General features: G+C 37.0%; 1 protein-coding gene across 9 annotated transcripts in view; it reads left to right on the top strand.

The window, feature by feature from the left end:
• The first annotated feature begins 6,394 nt into the window (after positions 1 to 6,394).
• DOCK7 (dedicator of cytokinesis 7) overlaps positions 6,395 to 21,348 on the top strand; it is a 154,703-nt gene continuing 139,749 nt past the window's right edge. For 6 of the 9 annotated variants that reach the window (XM_036234638.1, XM_036234678.1, XM_036234672.1 and 3 more), the window contains exon 1: positions 6,616 to 6,752. In XM_036234638.1, the coding sequence (XP_036090531.1) occupies positions 6,715 to 6,752 (38 nt within the window). In that variant the 5' untranslated portion in view covers positions 6,616 to 6,714. Of the gene's footprint in view, positions 6,753 to 21,348 lie in introns of all 9 variants that reach the window. The other 3 variants (XM_036234668.1, XM_036234640.1, XR_004955171.1) reach the window with 2 other exon arrangements.

Here is a 21,348-nt window from a genome sequence, read left to right as displayed (position 1 = left end):
AACTGGAGTCTTAGGCGGGGGCAGTTTTGTGTGATTGAACCCTGAACTTGTGGGGCCTGTGCTAACTACAAGTAGTTAGTATCGGAAATGAATTTAATTATAGGTTACCCAGTTGGTGTCCAGAAAGTTAGAGCATTAGTTGGTGTGGGGAAAAAACTACACATTTGGTGTCAGAGTGTTGTGAACAAAAATAGTTCATGATAATGATTCACAAACCATATAACTCGCCCATTTAAAGTGTATAATTCACATCTTTTAGTATATTCACAATTGTGCAACCATCACAATTTTAGAATGTTTTCATCACCTCCTATACCCATTAGCAGTCATTTTCCATTCTCCCTCTCAGTCCCTGAAAACCACTCATCTACTTTCTGTTTCTGTGAATGTCTATTCTGGACATTTCATGTAAATGGAATCACATGACTTATGGCCTTTGGTATCTGGCTCCTTTTGCTTAGCATGTTTTCAAGGTCTCCCCATGTTGTAGCATGTATCAGTACTTTCTTTTTATTGTCAAATAATGTTCCATTGTATGGCTATACCATATTTTATCCATTTATCAGGTGATGGGCATTTAGATTTTTCAGTTTTTTGGCTATTATGAATAGCGTTCCTATAAATATCCATGTATAAGCTTTTGTGTGAACATGTCTTCATTTCTTTTAGGTATGCATCTGGGACTGGAATTGTTGGGTCATAGGGTAACTATGTCTAAACTTTTGAGGACCTGCCAGACTCTTTTCCACACTGGCTGTACCACTTTACATTCTCATCAGCAGTATACAGGGGTTCCAACTTCTCTACTTCATCACTTATTAATATGTCATTTTAATTCTGGTCATCCTAGTGGGCGTGACGTGGTACCTCACTATGGTTTTGATTTGCATTTCCCCCATGGCTAATAATGTTGAATATCTTTTCATAGGTGTGTTGGTCATTTGCACATCTTTGCAGAAATGTCTAAATTGTTTGCCCATTTAAAAATTGAATTCTCTTTTTACTATTGACTTATAAAAGTGGTTTATATATTCTCGATACAAGTTTCTATTCAGATAAATGATTTACAAAATTTTTCTCCTGTCCTTATTCTTTGGTTTATATTTTTACTTTCTTGATGGTGGTGTCTCCTGAAACACACGAGTTTTTAATTTTGATATGGGGCAACTTACTTTTTGTTGCTTGTGCTTTTATTCTAACTTTAACCTTAAAAAACAATTCCTTTCCATTTATTTCGTTGAAGGAGCTAGGTCATATATTCTACAGAATTTCCCACATTCTCATTTTATTAATTATAGAGTGTTAATGTATTTCATCCTTTTTATTTTCTATAAACTGATAATTAGATCTAGAGGCTTGATCAAATTTGGGTTCAAATTTTTAGCAGGAATATTTCAAAGGTGGTACGGTATATAACCTAAACATCTCTTTACATCACATGAGAAACACAGTAACTAGTTGACTTATTTGTAATGCTAAGTTTGATCAATGGGTTCCATTCTCATTAGGTTGAACCAATCACATAAAATTCCCAACAGGATCTTATTAATGGTTTCATTAACTATAATCTTTGGATATGTGCTGTCCTATAGAACTTTCTATGAGGATGAAAATGTTCTATCTGTACACGGCCCAATATGGTAGCTTATATTCACATGTGGTTATAGAACTGAAAAATAAATTTTAAACTGTATTTAATTTAAACAGTCACATATGGTATTACTGAATTGGATAGTACAGGTCTAGATTATTTCACCAAAGCCTGTAGCATTTCTGCATTCGTTAGCTAGAATTCTTGTAAAAGAATTTTCCCTCATCAAATATGGCCACCATGAAATACAACTCATTCAGAAAAAAACATATTATGGGTCAGTTTTCTAAGTGGGCACTGAGCCTGCATTACAGGATAGGCTATTTTGATTGGAGTAGCCCAGCCTTTACAGAAGGAAGGCCCAGCTCTGTAAAGGAGCAGAACCATGAGGGGGTAAATATACTTTATTCTGGTAGAATTGTAATTGTGGTCTCTGAATTACTTTTGCAGGGGGTGGAGGGTGGGTTCTGTAATAGATTCTATTGGTGTCCCATATTTCTTCCTCACAGCTCATCTCTGACTTTAGCTACAGCTATGGTGGCCTTATGTACATGATGGCTTCCTACCTTAAGTACCTACTATGTCTCTCAGCTTTTTGCAGCATGGAGTATGAGGATAGTTAGTATCCCCAGGGTCAGCCTACAACCAATGAGTTTAGAAATTACTAGCTAAATATTCAACCTCAGAGGGACAATTCTGAGGTGCATACTCCAGAGGGTTGCGGGCAGGATTGAGCTTCATTACCCATAGTGATAATGCCTCAATGATGCACCCTTTACTGACTTACTCTCTGTTCTATTCTCTCTACTCCCTCATTCTAGCTTTGTAGGATCACTCCATAATAAACTACCTGCTTCCAAGTCCTTGTCTCAAGCTCTGCTTTTGAGGAAACGTAAAAAAGGCAAGATCTCAACATATTTTAGTCCATGGCATTTATTCATTCAAAAACATTCACTAAGTGATGATAATGGATCAGGCAGTGTATGAGATGCTGGGAATACAATGGTTAACAAGAGATTAAGTCTAAAGGGTTATCCAGATTAATAGGCAATAACTAAATAGTATCATAAGCAATATAACAGAATAAACATGGATGGTATTAGTTGTGAAGTGTGGGCAGGTTTAGGATCCCTGAGTTGTCCTTTGCAAAAAAATCGCATTTTCTAAGTATTAAGAAAGAGTGAACGATAGAGGACAAGGCAGACAAAAGCATCTCTAGCTTGGACTTTGTGCCTAACTCCAAGATTTCAGTTTGGGATTGAGGTAAACCCGACCGCCATGCCTCAGTCCTCCTTTCCTCTGGGCCACGCTCATCTGGCTTTCCGAGAGTCTTCTAGTGAAGGGAGCCCCATGTCAATCTTATTGCATGCTTAAAAGCTCAACCTTGATAAAAGGAACCACTCCCTAACCCCCAAATAATCCACAAAGAGAACCCATTCTGCCTCCGAAGCCACACTGTATCCCTCAGGACACAAAAACTTTGTCTCTTTGTAGTGTGCCCTTAGTATCTTGAGTTTGTCACAACGACAACCCTTCTTAGTGCTACATTAAAGTGGGAAAGTTGAACTCGATAAAGGTTAGAATGTGAACCAAATATGACCCCCTCTTGTTTTTCCCCTAAGTCTTCTGCTTGATGGACTTTAGAATGCTGGGTACATCTAATGGCAAAACCGTCCTGAGGCTTTCTTACCTAAAACTCACTATTTTGAGGCTACTCTGCTAAATTGGTCCTGGCCCTTAGTAAGTAGTTTCTTTGCCAGTATCTTCCCATCGGTGGGAGACTCGGGTCCTGAATCCCAGTCAACGGCTGGGCCATTGATGCTCTAGAGTTCTAACCAGTCTTTCTACCAAGTTTTAACAAGGTTAGACATCGAGTTAAACTCCATCTAGTTTTCACCATCTTGTATCAAATGAACATCTTGGTGGTAACCTAGTCCTCTACTGATGCTGAGAATTGATGCTATCTGGAACTTAAATGTAGCATCCTGAATTTTTTCTGTTAGTACTTAACATACTTTTTACTTGCTTACCTTTTCAACCAGACTCTAAACTATTTGAAGCCACAAATAGTGTTTATTACTCTTATACCACCAGGGCACAGTAGTATTGGTTGACTAAATGAAGGCCTGTATCAGGTAAAATTTTTTCAGTTGCTAATGACAGAAAACCCAACTCAAATTAGATTAAGCAAAATCCACAAACCACGAGGCCCACACCAAGACACATTATAATTAAAATGCCAAAGGTTAAATACAAAGAGAATCTTAAAAGCAGCAAGAGAAAAGCAGTTAGTTACCCATAATGGAGCACAAATAAGACTGGCAGTTGATTTCTCAAAAGAAACTTTATAGGACAGAAGGGCTTGGCACAAAATATTCAAAATGATGAAACCCAGGATCTATAACCAAGAATACTTTATCTGGCAAAGCTAGTATTTGGAGTTGAAGGACAAAGAGCTTCCCAGACAAAAATAAGGTAAAGGAATTTATCAGCACCAACTCAGTATTACAGAAAATGTTGGAGAGATTTCTTTTAGAAGCAAGAACATGTATCAAAAAACATGAATAAAGCATGGTAATAACTACATTCCTGTTAACAAGTACCTCAAATGGAAAAGAATTAAGTGCTCCAACCAAAAGATAAAGTGGTTGAATCAATAAGAAAACAAGACCCCTACATATGCTGCCTATAAGAGGCTCACTTCAGATTAAAAGACACACACAGACTAAAAGGAAGGGGATGAAAAAGATATTGCCTTGATGAACCTAGAGGGTATTGTGCTCAATGAAATAAGTGAGATAGACAAATATCGCGTGATTTCACGTACATGTGTAATCTAAAGAAAATAAACAACAACAACAGAAATAAACTCATAGATACAGAGAATGTTTTGAAGGCTACTAGATGAGGTTGTACCCCAGTGGGACATGGATATTTGCCCACACTGGACTTGCCTGTGACTGCCAGCTCCTCCTTAGAGGTGGGGGCTACTATTCTTTCTTGGAGTATTCCCCATATTCCCCAGACTCGGTGTACCCTGATTACAATTTTGTCCTGCAAGTCCTCTTCCTGCTCTAACTGTTCCCAGCAAGCTGCACAGTGCATGCAATGTCCTTCCAGAGACTTTGGCAACTAGTGAGTCATGTATACAAAGAACTATTGAAAACAGAATGTGGTCAGTTCTCTAATAGAGTAGTTAAAAGATGTTTGGAGAGCACAGATAAAGGCCTACGACATACGGCTGGAAGCTTGAGAGTAGACAACTGATTCCAGGATTATCAAGTACCCAGGACAAGCTTAAGTGTAGGATGAATAATGAGAATAACAGTGAAAATAATAACAGCAGCTAGTACATATAGTACTTACCATATGCCAGGCCCTGTTCTAAGAACTTTACATAAATTAACTCAATGAATCCTCACTATACTATTTCAAGTAGGTACAATTATTTCCATTTTAGAGTTGAGGTTAAGTAATTTGCCCAAGGTCACACAGTTAAGTGTCAGAATAGGATTAGGTTCCCATCACAGAGGATTTTAAAGGCCAGGATACAGAGTCAGCCTTGATTTAATCTAGTTGAGTAGCTGTTTCATCTTTCCCAATGGAATCAAACTTCCTGAGGGCAGGACTGAGTCTAGTTATCCTTTGTATATGCTAGAACACCCAGGTGAGCTCTACACTTAGGTGGAAGCTATTTTAAATAGACTTATCTTTACTGGAATGAGCACTATTATATCAAATTCACAAATGAAGTCTTCCATAGTGGTTGGAGCACTAGACAGGAAGTTATGGATCTGACTAATTGAGGCTTTCACCTCTGACTCAGTGTGTGACTCTGGGCACATAATCTAATGGCTGCATGCTACAGATTTTCCAACTGTAAAAGAAAGGAAAACAAGCATCCAATGTACTTCACAAGGACAAAGCAAGAAAATAAATGAATATATACTAAAATTTTCCAATACTTAACAGGAAAGGTACTACAAGAGAACAAGATATTTTCCTTATTTTCACTGTAACTTCAGTAATCAGCAAATGTGCATTAAGAGCGAAATAATCTACACGCTATGGGACTACAACATAATAAAACATGATTTCTGCTAGTCCCTATTTAATAAGGAAGATCTGTTTAAGTGGTAAACACTGAGATTATTTAATAGAATATCAAAATGGTAAAGTACATTACAGCTCATCTCGTTCAACATAATATAAATGGAAAATGAGATTCAAAAGGGGGATGTAAAAGACTCAGGGAGAGTATTACTAACGCAGAAACACTTGCCCTCAATTAAAAGGCCTGCACTCTGCTCTAGGGTTCGAAAGTCAGTTGAAGAGGTTACCATCTGTGCGGCCTGGGCTGGTCGCTTGGCTTCTCTGAACCAAATTCCTTCTCTCTGAAAATAGTGATAACGACTTACTTCAAAGAGCTGTTGTGAATTTTAAGCAAGATCATGCGTGTGAAATTTTAATCTAGTGCCCGAATAAGCACAAGTCAACTGTTATCACTGTTATTTCTGTATGAGAAAGGTATTTTCTGGCTTTTTCTTTAAAAAACAAAAACATTCCTTCTCTGGTCAGACCCCATTCACATGGTGGAAACAGAACAGAAAGTGCTTTCAGCTGCTTGTAGATGGGCGCTGCAGAAACACGAACCAAGCCATTCTGAGCGGCAAAGCCCATCTTCCATTTCCTTCCCTTCCTTTTCGGGAAAGCCCCCCCCCCCCGCCCCTCCCCCGCGTAGGGTTATCTTATTTTCCAGCTTCGCTAGGTCGCTTGTCCTTCTCAGGCGTCCTGCCGGTGGTGCGGACCCCGCGGCATCAAAGCGGCCGGGGATGGCGTCTCGGTCCCTCCACACCCCATTCTTCCCCTAGGCTCCCGTCCGCCGTAACGGCGTCCCGAAGCCGGTGCTTCTGCGGAGACTGACGCGCTGGGGGAGGAGCGGTTTCTTGTTGCGCGCCTCTCAGGAGCATTACGGCAGGGCTCGTTCCCGGCTCCGGCCGCCAGCCCCTGCCTCCCGAGTCCGGAGCTGGGACTGGCAGAGGCCGCGAGGGAGGGAGCGCGAGCGAGGAGGCACGCTCCCGCCGGCCCGCGCCCAGACCGCTGCGGCCGCCTCCTCAGCAGCCATGGCCGAGCGCCGCGCCTTTGCCCAGAAGATCAGCAGGTAAATCCCGGGCGTGGGGCGCGCCGCCGCAACCGGAGCGAGAGCCGGGGGGGTCCTCCCGGGTCGGGCCTAGGAGGCGGGTGGGTGTGGCGACGCGGACGCCGGGATCCCGCGGCCTGGCCCGCGGCTGGGCGGAGGGGTTCGCGGGTGTTGCGGTCGCCGCCGCCGAGGCCTCGCGCCACCCTCCCACCCCGGCCCTCAGCCCGCGCCAGCAGCCAAGCCTCGCTGGGGTCCTGGAGATCCCGGGCGCCCACCTCCGCCGGGTCCTCGGCCGCGCGGGCCTGCATTTTCGCGGCTGCTCATTGAAGGACGGGTGGGGGAGCTCACTGGCCGGCTGATCTGCGCTTCCTAAATTCTTTGTGTCCCCACCCCCGGCGCCGGGGGAATCGCGGCGCTTCGCCCCCTCCCTCTCCCCGCCCACTCTTGGTTTGCCCCCGGGAAGGTGCGGGGGTCCGCCCTCCTCTCCACCCCAACAAAAGGAGCGGCGCGCGGCGGGCTCCTGGCGGGTGGGAGGCCGCCCCTTCTACACGCCTCTTTCCCTTCCTGAGAAATGACAGGAACCCACTTTGCACCCCGGGGCACAATTCAAAGTGGGCTCGTGCGCTCAGAATTTCAAACGTGTGGCCAAAATTAAAAGTTGAGAGCTTGTGCTCTGCACCTTCCGTGTGCAGCTACGGACTGTTTGAAGAATTTCAGGTTGACGCTTAATGTTAATACCATGTGAATTTCAGTGTGCGCCGCCTGTGTTTCTCAGCACTAGAGGAAGATGGATGATAGGCAGTGTTCTTTACACACTGGCCCTTTGACTCCTATTTTAAGAGTCTGGAAGTAACGAAGCGATCAAGGTTAAAGTTTCCCAACCTTTTATCTATTTGTGGTGGGTTGGTTGCCACCTTTCTACCCCTCACAACTAAAATTGAATTACAGTGGAGGAGTCTAATATTTCTTTGTGAAACATACTAATGTATAAGACACTACACTTTTGAGTTTCAATAAGGCCATATATCTGAATTATGATGTCCTAGTAAAAGAAAGGAATATTCAAATGTATTTTTGACAATTATATATCTGTGGCTCTGGATCTTTTTAGTTTGCTAATGTATTTAAAGATTTTTGGACCTACCAAACACCAAACAAGTCCTGTCTTAACTTCCCGAACTTCCATAGTGTTACTCTGTTTTGGCTCGTTTTTAATTTAAAGCCAACATCACTTTAGTTTAAGCTTCCTGCTTAATTTTTTTTTTTTTTTTTTTTTTTTTTTTTTTTTTTACTTTCGAGCTTTAAAACACATTTCATTTTCTCCTTGAGAGGCAAAATAAGTGATTAAGACCATGGCTCTAGTGTCAGACTGTGACGTGAATTCAGATCCTTACTGTTATTTTCTAACTTGATACCTTGGCCAAATTGTTTAAGCTCTCTTTAAGTTTTAGTTTCTTCATCCGAAAAATGAGTATAATGATACTACTTCACTGATAGACTTGTGAACATTAAATGGCATACTTTTTGTAAAGTGTTCAACATAGTTCATGACCTATACTAGCTATCCTAGGGAGTCATGATACTTAATGGGAAATTATCATTATTTTTTTTGTAAAACAACTGGGTCTTGTTTCTGAAGGCAGTGCCTTTTTAATTTTTTTTTTAAAGATATATTACTTGACACACATGCTTAATATTAATTTCCTTTTAATGGAACCAAAAGTTCACCTCTGAGAACATTGTGCTGACCAAGAAAGTACACATTAGGGAGTTAGATACAAAATACGTACAATGTCTGTTTTCTGTTTATGGAGTTTGTCCTTAGATGGGACAAGACAAAACACACATATACACACAATGATAATCAGTTTTGCAAAACAACACAAAATTCAAACTAATATAGCCTTGTAGAGATGCATTTATTGGACAAATACTTAGGAGGTAGATATCGCACTGATTGGTGATTGATATGGAAGGTGAGGAAGACTGAAGAGTCTGGGATGACATCCAGGTTTCTGACTTGGGCAACCAGGTGGATGATGGAGGCAATCATTGAGGTAAGAGAGTACAGAAGAAAAGGGGTTTAAGGGTGGGAAATGAGGTGGAATAGAGATGATGATTTAGTTTCGGACATGTTGATTTTGAAGTGCTCATGGAGCATCAAAGAGAAATGTCCATCTGGTTGTTGGTGTAGGTTTAAGGTACAGAAGAGAGACTGGGCTGGAGGGCTAGATTTGGGAGTCATCAATAGGTTGATTATAATTGAAGCCAGAGGAGTAGATGAGATAGTCTCCGAGAAATGTGCACACTTAATTTGGAGGGAAGACCAAGGACAGAACTGCTATAGATGATGAATTATTGTCTGCTTATTGTGAATGAAAGATACTTCCTCCTTGTTGCCGAATATAGCTGAATAATACTTCTGAATAAATTCTTGTTCTGTTCTTAGTTTCCTACTAGAGGAAGTATAGTATAAACTCTGGAGACACAATGCCTAGGTTTGACATCCTAGCACTGAGTAAACTTGGACAAGTTACATCACTTCTCTTCTGCCTTATTTTCCCTATCTATAAAATAGGGGTAATAGTAGATGCTACTTTATAGAGTTGTTGTAAGAATTAAATACATTAATACCTATAAAGTGCTTAGAATGGTGCTTTTTTTCATAGTAAGTGCCCAGTAAATATCAATTACTTTTTATTATTAATATTTTTTGTTACTACAGTATTTATAATGTGGCTTAGGACCTTTTCTTGGAAGTGATAATCCTTTTCATGATTTTCAAATTTCATACGAAATTTGTTGCTCTGTGAAAAGCCTGTTGCTATTTGAAACCTTATAATTGTCAGAAACCTTTACTTTACAAAGAATTATACTGATTTCTCTTCCGGCTCAGTTATTTCCTAACCCTTTGCATTTAGTGCTTTTATTTTTTGAAGCTGCGATTTGGTGATTTCTCCAAGCTCTTTATTTTGTATCACCGATCGTAGAAAAGCAGCATGTACATTTTGTCTCTATCACTGATCGTAGAAAAGCAGCATGTACATTTTGTCCATGGAGGTGCTGCTTCTTATCTTCTTACTTTTTGAGGACAAGGCATATGCATTGTTAACCTTTATAATCACTCCCAGCTTTTAATAGGTACAATATATGGAATGTTGACTGTAAATTAATGATCTAGGATTTCGTTTGGATTATTTTGTCCTGTCACTTGATATTCAGCAGTAATGATGAACATTTGTGTATACTTAAAATACTTTTCATTGTACTCTTATCTTCATAACTCAGGGAGGTAGAAGGACATAGTAAAAAAGAATATAGGCTACAGGGGACATTGCACGAGTTGAAATTCTGCCTTTACCACATAATGGCTATATAATTCTGGGCACCTGATTTAACCTCTCTGTCTTGGTTTCCTCATCAGTAAAATGGGAATAAAAGCCTCCACGGGGTTAATGTGAGGATTAAATGAGTTAATGCATTGATAACATTTAGAACTGTGCCTGAAACATAACCATTAAAAATTAATGTTAGCTGCTGCTATTATTCCTATATTATGTACTATTCCCATAATCTAAATGAGGAATTGAGGCCTACAGAACATGAGGTTATTTATCAGAATTGGGACTCAAATCCTACTCCTCTGATTTCAGATACTATACTCTTTTTATGTGACTGTATTTTCTTTCTGCAAAATATTTTGTGGAGTAGCTCCACATTTTCTAACTGCCTCTGTTAGCATCTCGAGAGTTACCCTTGCCTTCTTAATCTTTCCTTCATTAATTTGATATCATTTTTCTGCCCAAGAAGCAGAGTTTTATGAAAGGCTTTCATCAGACCTTTATTTCTGAGGAAAATCTTACATGACTAGGGTTTCCTGGATATAAGCTTATTTATATCCTCAATTGTTTTTAGTCTTGAACCTGTTCATAACTCTTGCTCCAGTCTTTCAGTTCATTGAATCTACTTTGTTCGATTCATTATCTCACTCCTGATCAAAGTAAATCTTTTCCAGTTAGTACCAACTACTTCAATGCTGCCTGTTTCATCACTGTGGACACATACACTTCTCTGACCTTTTGTTCGACTCACCTCACTAACTCTTAGTGCTGAGTATCTAACCTGTTTCTTACTCCAGAGTTGTGTTAGAAGGAGACTAGACCAGGCCAGAGTTGATCTTTTATTAATTAATGTTTTCTCATTTGAAGTGAGGTTTACACCAAATCATTTATTTATTATCTTTGTTTCCTTACCCCATCTTTTACTGAAGAGTTCAAGACCATCTAGCATGAATTCTTCATTTTAACCTCGGCATACTTCTGCCCCAATATGTCATCTAACCATCTTTCTCGTGAGCCTGAAAGGTGTCTTATCCCTAAAGCTTACCTATTTTATTATGCTTTGAATCCCCTACCTTACCACCTCCCTCAGAACCTTGATCTCACAATTTTCCCTTTCTTTACTAGTATCTTCAATCTATTCCTTTTTATGGATGTTTCCCTTATACCATAAGACTTACTGTGCCTTCTCATCATAAAACAAAGAACCATTGAGTCTTCTGGCATTTCTAGATGGAAACCAATCATTCCTTTTTCTTTTCTAGTCATATTTGTCACTTGTATGTGGTATAGTCACAACTACTTTCTTCCTTTTCTCGTAAATCCTTGGGCCGTATGGCTGTGCTTACCATGGTATTTTATATGTGCTTGAATTATAGAATTCACAAGGATTGAGAACCTTTGACTTTTTTCTTTTCTTCACTGATTTCATGAACTACTTCTTGTTTGTTTTTCAAAAAATTTCTTGTGCTTGTTGTCCCCAACTCTCCTTTCCCCTTATTTTATACTTCTTTTCAGAGCTCTCTGATAGCTGGTCCTAGGTCTTTTTAGCTTCAGTGCTTAGCACACAGTCTGTATAAATGAGACACATAGCGTTTGAATGAATGCCACCCTGCCACCATGGAGCATTTTTCATTACCTCTCTTCTAGATGACAACAACAGGGTCATAGCTGATCTAATCTCTCCTGATTCAAATGTACTACAAATGAAATCTCCCTAAAACAGAGCTTTTATTATGGCATTCTTCTGTTCAAGAATATACAGAGGCTTTCTTCGGTGTTAAATCCAAACTCCTGTTTGCATTTTCAAGTCATTTGTCATCCGGTCCCTCTCTTGTTGATTTATTCTCTAGCTTGCATTTTGGACCTGTCAGTCTGTGTTTTCACTGTACCCCAACAAATGTTCTGCTCATTTGCGTCTCTGTAACTCTTCTGTTTTTTCTTTTTGGTATATCCTTCCTTCTCCATATCTTACCCTTTTCTTGAGGCTATTCTAATCCATTATCCTTACTTTTGGCATAACCATTTCCTTGCCTTTTTTTTTTTTTTTTAACCACCTGCGAATGCATTTTTAAGCAGTATATTTTTTTCTGTTTTTGAATTCACCTGAATATAATCATGCTATATATGTTTGTACGCTTTTCTGACTTATTTGCTCAAAGTTATATTTGTATCTATGAGATTCATTCATGATGTTATGAGTAGTTGAAGTTCATTCATTTTCATTGTTTTGTATTATTTCATTGTGTAAATATACAGTAGATGGACATTTGGGTTGTTTCCAGTTTTTGACTATTAGAAACAATGTTCCTATGAACATTCCTATACATGTATCCTGGTTACATGTGTGCCTTAGTTTCTCTAGGGTATACCCAGGTGGGGAATTACTGGGTCATAGGTATTTTTTTGCTCATCACAGCAGTTTTATTTATCATCAAGTTTATTAGGTAATGCCAAGCTGTTGTCTAAAATAGTTGCAGAAATTTACACTCCCACAACAATATTGCTTTACATAGTTGTATCACTTGGTATTGCCAAGTTTTTGCCAATCTGATGGATGCATGATGCTTACTTATTATAAGTTTTAATTTGTATTTATTTACTTGATTACCGATGAGATTGAGCTCTGTTTTGCATGTCTTTTGACCACTTGAATAGTCTTTTGTGAATTACCTATACACGTCTTTTGCTGTTCTCTCCCTCCCCCCCACCTGTGGATTCTTTTTCTTATGGATTTGTGTGAGTACTTTATATACATTCACTGTATTAGTCATTTATTGATTGTATGTGTTGTAAATATCTTTCCTTATGCTGTTTAGTTTTTAATCTTTTTATAGAATCTTTTCAAAACTAAATTCTCAGTTTTAATGCAATTTATCAGTCTTTTTTTTTTTTAATATTCTTTTGGAGTCTTGTATAAGAAATATTTTATTACCCAGAGGTCACTAATATATTCATCTGTATTATCATAAACTTTGTAGTTACCTCTTTTGCATTTAGGCTTATATTCTACCTGGACTTGATATGGGTATGGTGTGAAATTTAAATATTTTTCAGAATGGATTATCCTTTTTCCATCGATTGCCCTGTCACATCTCTACTAGATTGTGTGTCTTTATTTGTGGGTCTGGTACTGGGCTCTCTGTTTTGTTCCATTGGTCTCTTTATATATCTTTTCATCCATTATAAATGATCTTAATTCCAATAAGTCTTGGAATTTGGTAGAATAACTCTTCTCATCTTTTTAAAAGAGCCCTGGCTTCTCTTAGCCCTTTAAAGTTACATGTATATTCTAGAAACCCCCTTAAATCCTACTAGAATTAGGGATTGTATTGAACCTATATATCAACTTTGGGGAAAAATGACATCCTTATAATATTAAGTTTCCAATCTGTGATCATGATGTCTCTTCTCCATTTATTTAGTTCTGCTTTATGGTGTACAATGAAATTTTAAATTTTCTCCATAATGTTCTTACATATCTTTTGTTAGATTTATTCATAGGTTTATAATGATTTTGTATCTAGCCATATACCTTGCTAAACCCTTGTTAATTCTAAAAATGTATCTGTCTTTGGATTTATTTGTATTTTCTTTGTAGGCAGCCATATCATCTAGCAATCATGAATTTTTATTTCTTCCTTTTCAGACCTTATAACTGATTTATTTTTTTGTCTTGCTCTGTAGGTTATTACTTTGCAGTACTGTACAGATTATAATTTCTATTCAACATTTATTACTATTGAGCATCCTCATTTTGTTTATGAGTTCAAAGGGAAAGCTTTCTGTGTTTTACTTAATATTAAGCCTCATGGTTACTGTAGGTTTTTTAGTTTGGGTTCTCTAGAAAACAAGAGACTGAGACACAGATTAAGAGTTGAGGGTTTATCTGGGAAGGAATAATCCCAGGGCCTCAAAAGAGAAAAGGAAAGTGAGGTGGAGAAGGAAGGGAAACAATATAAGGAGTTGTCTTATCTTGTTGGACACTACTTCCCAAAGAGCTGGAGTGAGGTCGTTGGCAGGTGTGCTTGCTGGGCTACATAGAATATCTTTTTATGGATGAGCAGTTCCTTAGATCAGTAGATGGGAGTCTGAAAGAAGAAATTTATCTTACCTGCTTTTGTCCTGCATCCTCTTTTCCATTAGTCAATTCAGTCTTCTCAGAGTTAACTCCGCTTCACTTCTGGGTTGCATCATTTGGATCCCTTTAGCAACCATTCTAGGTGTCTCACTAGTTTTCAATGACTTTATACAGAGGAGACTTTGGTTGCAAGCAAAAGAAACTCAAATCAGATTAATTTGCATACAAAAAGTATTGACTCACAAAACTGAAGTACATCTGGTTCTGAGATACAGATGAAGTCAGCAGGCCTCTTCATGTCTTGGATTTCCCGCTGAATGGTTACAATGAGAGTAGGCAGCTTGAAGCTCAAATCCTGCCAGTTTAGTTCTGGTAGAAAAGATCCAGCAACTCAATTATTGGTCTGGCTTGAGACACGTATCCTTCCTTGAGCCAATTACTGTATCTAGGGATATAGAGGACTCTGGCTAGTCTTGGGTCACATGCCATTCTGTATGGCTTGGAGGAGAGATAGGATGGTGTCAGCCTTGCCCAACTCAAGGAATGAGTTCCTTACCAAAAACAAAGTGTTTCTAACCAAAAGGAGGGTAAGAGTGGTCACACCAAAACAACTAATGGTCTTAAAAATTAGACATTTTAAGTTGTTCAGCATCATTATAATTTAAATACAGTCATTATAATTTAATGACTGTATTTTAAGTTGTTCAGCATCATTATAATTTAAATAATTTAAATAGAGTCAGCTGTGGTACCTACTAAAATTTAAATGTAACTTGTGAAATACAAAAATACAAAGACAACCAGGATTACCTGATACCAGCTATGGATTTGGTCCCTTAACTTTATTAGCTCTGATCTTAATGTCTGCTCATAGCCCTTCCAAGGAGTAGTAGGTTTTTTTTTTTTTTTTTTGCTTTCCCATGCTTCTTTTTGCATCTGCACTCCTGCACCATCACGAGATCTTTCTGATTTGTCCTGTGACACCAGAAAATGGAACTTCTTCACCTATATCAGCCATTTAATGATTTTCATAAACTTTGCTAAAGATACAGGGATTGTGGTAAGGCATCTCAGGGTGTAAAACTTAGTGACTTCCACTTAATCTCTCTTCTTTTCTTGTTATCATCATTCTTACTGACTAATAAGTAATGTCTTCCCCTTATCTTCACAGAGTAGTTAGTTCCAACCATGCTCTGGCTCTTAAAAACAAAAAACAACAAAAAAACTTTATTGAGGAATAATTTACAGACCATAAAATTAATTTAAGTGACCATTCAATGATTTTTAGTAAATTTATAGAGTTATGAAAGTATCACCCACAATCCAGTTTGAGAGCATTTCTGTCACCCCTCCCCACAATCCCTTGTGACAGTTTATAGTCACTCCTTATTTCTATCCCCAGCTCCAGGTAACCACTAATATACTTTCTATCTCTTTCTCTCTAGATTTACCTTTCCTGAACATTTCATATAATTAGGGTCATACAATATGTAGTCTTTTGCGTTTGGCTTTATTCACTTAGCATGATGTTTTTGTGATTTATCCATGTTGTAGCATGTATCAGTACTTTATTTTTTTTGTGTGGCTGAATAATATTCTATTTGTGTATATACCACATTTTGTTTAGCCACTCGCTGACAAACATTTAGGTTGTTTCTACCTTTTGGCTGTTGTGAATAGTGCTGCTATGAATAGTCATGTACAGCTTTTGTTTGAACACCTGTTTTTAATTCTCGTGGGTATATTCTTAGGAGTGGAGCTGCTAGGTCATCTGTTGGTAATTTTATGTTTAATTTTTTGAGGAACTGCCAAACTGTTCTACAGCAACTATACCATTTTAAATTCCTACCAGCAATGTACAAGGGTTTGAATTTCTCCACATTCTCGCTAATACTTGTTAATGTCCTCTTTTTGATTAGAGAGAATCTAAATGAGTGTGAAGTTGGCATGTCATTGTGGTTTTAATTTGCATTTCCCTAATGATTAGTGATGTTCTTGTGTTTTTTGGCCATTTACATATCTTTAGTGAAATACCTATTCAAACAATTTGCTCATTTTTAAATTGGATTATTTATCTGGTTTTTGAGTTGTAAGAGTTCTTTATATGTTCTGGATACAAGTCTTTTATTAGATGTATGATTTACAAATATTTTTTCCCGTCTGGTTTTTTTCCTTCATTTTCTTAATGATGAATTTTGAAGTACATTTTTAATTTTGATGAAGCCCAATTTATCAATTTTTTTTCTTTTATGGATCATGTTTTTGGTGTATCTAAGACTGCTTATCATGGTCGAGATTTCCTTCTCTGTTTTCTTCTATAAACTTTTATAGTTTCAGCTCTTATATTTAGATTTCTGATCCATTTTGCATTAATTTTTGCACATGGTGTGAAACGAGGGTCTAAATTTATTTTTTGCATGAGAATGTTTAGTTGTATACTCTGAAATGACTGTCTTTGTCTCACTGATTTGCCTTGGTACATTTGTCAAAAATCAGTTAACCATAAATGTAGTTTATTTCTTGACACTGGTTTCATTGATCTGTATGTCTGTTCTTACACTCCAGTACCACAATGTTCTGATTACTGTTATTCTGTAGTAAAATATGAAATCTGAAGTGTAAGTCTTCAAATGTTAATTTTTTTTCAAAATTATTTTGCCCATTTTGTCTGGATTTTTTGCATTTTTATAAACATTTTAGGATCAATATCAATATAAATTTTGCCAATTTCTGTAAAAATATTTTTGAGATTTTGATAGGAATTATGTTGTGTCTGTAGTTTGGGGAGAACTGCCATCTGAAAAATCTACGAACACAGACTGTCGTCTCCTTATTTTAGACCTTAGTTGATTTTTCTCAACAGAATTAAAATTTCCAGTGTGTAAGTCTTACACTTGTTTTGTTAAATTTATTTCTAAGTATTTTATAGTTTTTGATATTATCATGAATGGGTAATAAAATTATTATTAAAATTATTTTTGGTTCATTGCTAGTGTATAGAAATGCAATTGATTCTTGAATGTTGAACATGTGTTCTCTGAATGTATTCTTGCTGAATTCATTTGTTAATTCTAGTAGTCTTTTTTAGAGATTCTTTAGGATTTTCTGCATACAGGATCTTGTTGTCTATGAGTAAAGATAGTTTTATTTCTTCCTTTCCAATCTGAATGTTTCAAATTTCTTTTCTTACTTTCCTTCCTTCCTTTTCCTATTGTACTGGCTAGAACCTGCAGTACAATGTCGAATAGAAGTGGTGGAGCAGACATCATTGCTTTCTTCCCATTTTAAGGAGGACTTTCAGCATTAAGTATGCTGTTGCTTGTAGACAGATATTGTAGGAAAGGGAAGGAGGGGACAAAGATTTGAGAAGTATTTGAGTTAGAATGAACAGGATTTAGCAATTAACCGTATACACTTTATACCAGGATATAATTTGTATGTTTGTAAGAAGATTCTGGCTTTATTTTTATGAAATAGGGTTGAATTGAAAGTAAATTTATTTCTTTTAGAAGGATTAACTTTTTACAGTATAGATTCTTCTCAGTTTTCTTTGTAGTTGCCAATTTCAGATGTGTTAATTTTTTTAAATGCTAATTTTTTAAATTCTTTTTTTCTCTATAGTTATAATTTAATATGTTCCATGAATTAGAAAGCAATATTATCACCATGTTTTAGTTGAAAAAATTAAGGTATAGTGAAATACTGTAGATCAGAGTGACGAAAATATCTAAGTCTCTTTAATACAGTGATTTCTAAATCTTTAACTTAAATGTTATCCCAAAATAGTGTCACATGGGATACATGAGTCATCTGATATCTTCTTTCTATCCTCCCCCCAAAAGAGCTATGTCTTAAATGTTAAGGGCTATTTCTGTTCTTTGGTTTTACAAATCAACCTTTTTATGTTTGTATCTTCTTGGGCCTTTAGTGGTTACTGGTCCACTCTGGACTTAAATTCCTAAAGAATTTAACACCGTAATTTATGAGTGACACAAAGGCAGTGACTCAGATGGGAGTTTCATTTAGCCATCTATGAAAGGTAGGAAATAGATCATAACAGTGGCGGTAGTCATTATAGTGTTCCTATTAATATGTTAGTATATACACTAGACATTTTTACTGGGTATATGTGACTGACCTCATAGGCTGGGTTGTGAAGAATAGAGAAATTATTAATATGAACTATTGCTAGAATCATTTACCTTTGGAAACTGGCTTTCATGGAAAGAGGCCTTAGGAGCTTTATGGGTCTGAATTCAAACCCTGACTCTGCCTTTCATAAGCTTAGGAAAATTATTTTTGAAGTTTATTTAAAAGTATCTGTTTTTCTGATTATAAAATAATAGATGGCGCTATAGAAAATTTGGAAATACGAAAGAGAAAATAAAAATCACTCAATTTATTTTTCCTATTTTAGTTCAATATTCATGCATTGGCATGAGAAAAGGAAGAGAAAGGAAGAGGAATCTAATTTTTGGGGGGCATTTGAGTGCTACATTTTCAAGGGATCTTGATGTAGTTCCTTCATAATTTTTGATTTAGACAAATATCTACCCTCTTGGAGCTTACATTCCAATAGTGATCTTTGCAAACACTAGAATTGGCCTTAATGTCTACCAATAGAGACTGGCTTAATGTATTCTAGTTGATCTATGTCATGGACTCTAAAGCCAAGAAAAAGAAAGAGAGCAATGGTTAAGAGTATGGGCTCTTAAGTTCATATCTTGGTGTTATTCCTTATTGGTTATATGACTTTAACCCCTTGAAACTTCAATAAATATCCTCATATGTGCCTACTTCATAGAGTTTTTCTGAAGATCAAATGAATGAGGTGTAACAAATGTAACATTTTGCAAAATGTCTGGCACATTTTAAGTAATGATAAATATTGCTAGAGTAATTTTTATTTTTTGTACTGATATGGAAAGATTTCTAAGATACATTGTTAAGTATGTAATGTAAATTACATATCAAGAAAATGTTATTGTGTGATGTCATATGTGGACAGTAAAAAATAAGGATTTCTTACATATATGCTGCTGTATACACATTTCTTTTCTTGAAGAATACCTAAGAAAATATTAAGTGGTTACATTTGGGGAATAGGACTAGGGATTTGAGGTGTTAGATGTCTTTTGTTTTTACCTTTTTGTGAAGTTTGAATTTTTTAATGCATGCACATATTTCTTTTGTTTATTTTTTATAGATATCTTCTTTTCTCAAGTTGTTTTCTTTGTCTTTTCTCCATATTAAAAAAATCTATTTCCTCTGCTTCTAGTAGTAACTTCATCCATATAATCACAGAGCTTGAAAATAGTTCTGGAGCCAGCCCTTTGCAGATATGTTAAAGACATATTAGAGACTACTTTGAGATAAGTAAACATGTTATATATCTTGTTTAAAAATTGTTTTAAAAAAGTTCCAGTAGTAGTTTTTTACCTTAGCAGTTAACACATGGCATAGTGATAATGTCAGCTAGGCTCTTAGAGAAAAGGTTATACATTTAGAAATCTTCTGTGAATTCAGAGTTTACCCCCCAGCAAACATTTACTTATTTGACAGTAATCGATTAAAAAAAGGCATACTTTATAGTCCTTTTCCAATCTGTTAGAAACCAATAATACTTATAGATTAATTTACTCTACAAAGCATTTGGGAAGTTCATATACTAGGGAGTCTCTAAATTCATTTCTATTACTTATCTTTTTTTTTTTCTCCACTCTTATACTTTCCTCTCCTTCTCCCTCCTTCTCTCTTTCCCACCTTCCTTTTTGGAAGGTCACATCAGTTGTTTCATTGTATCATTCTTATGGAACTTTTTTAGGGGGAGTAACTATGAGTATCTCTTTATTCCCATTTTGCCACTTCCATTTTGTAAACATTTTTAAAGCACCGGGTATGTGGTGGGCACTCTGCTAGAAGGTGCCAAAGTAAATAAGATGAAGACTAGTCTTTTAATTGCTTAGTTCCTTGCAAGGACATAGGTGAATAGATTTCATAACAGTTTGATAAATGCCATGGGTAAGGTATTGTTCAGTTATCACAATGAGATAGTTCTTGATAGAAAAGGGCCCTCAGGCAGAGTTAAAGAATATACATTTTCTTTAATGGCAGAAATTAACCTGCTTTGAGATATTTATACAAAATAAGAGGCAGCATAGCACTCTAGTCAGAAGTGTAGTTTCCTGTCCTCCCTAATTCCTCAAGGAGGTTGTAAAGGTGCCAGGCCTGAGAAGCCAAATTCTTAATACATTCTATATCTTTTTTTCCCACAAATTTTGTATTTGTGGATCGCATCACTACTATTCCAGAAAAGCCGACTTTATAATTTATATGCTTCTTTTAAAGAGAATGTTTATAAACTGGGCTTTCCTACTGTTGAAATCAAACTACGTCACCAAGGCCAGGTTCTTATTCCACCATAGAAAGCAGTCAGGCTAGTCTGTAGCCTGTCTGAACTAGCCTCCCAGAAACTCCATTTCTTTGAAATCACAAAGTAGTGTCTAACCTGAGTGGAACCGAACAGAAATAATCAGGCAGGGCTTTATGCAGTCTATAATACCTCCTTTTTTTTCTGTAATGAAAAAATTTTTTTATTTTAATTTTATTTTTTTAAATGTTTTAAAAATTTGTTTCAAATATACAGTACATTGGCTAGACATCTATATAATTAGTAAATGATCCCCCCAATTGCACCCTCTCTCCAAGTCTATGTGTTAATGCTGATTGCATTCCCTATGCTGTGCTCCTCACCCCCATGACCATCCATCAGCTACTAATTTGTACTTCTTTAACCCTTCATCCCTTTCTCCCAGCCCTTCAAACCCTCCTCCCCTCTGTTCATCACCAAATTGTCCACTATATTTGTGAGTCTGTTTTTTATTGGTTTGTTCCTTTTATTCCTTAAATTCCACATATAAGTGAAATCATATAGTGTTTCTCTTTCTCTCTTTGACTTAAACACCTTCTAGGTCCATCAAAGCAATATCTTTTTCCATCTTTTTCCTTTTCATATGTAGGGGTCTAGTTCCTTATTTTTTCAGCCACTCTATCTTTTGGTTGGAGCACTTAATTCTTTTCCATTTGAGGTATTGATAGGAATGTAGTTGTTACCATTCTTTATTCCTGTTTTTGATACATTGTGTTTCCTCTTAAAGAAGTCCCTCCAATATTTCCTGTAATTCTGGCTTGGTGGTGA

This window comes from Rousettus aegyptiacus, unplaced genomic scaffold (genome assembly GCF_014176215.1).
Source record: "Rousettus aegyptiacus isolate mRouAeg1 unplaced genomic scaffold, mRouAeg1.p scaffold_m13_p_1, whole genome shotgun sequence".
In the NCBI taxonomy this organism is placed as follows: domain Eukaryota; kingdom Metazoa; phylum Chordata; class Mammalia; order Chiroptera; family Pteropodidae; genus Rousettus; species Rousettus aegyptiacus.
This window is presented reverse-complemented; position numbering and strand designations above follow the sequence as displayed.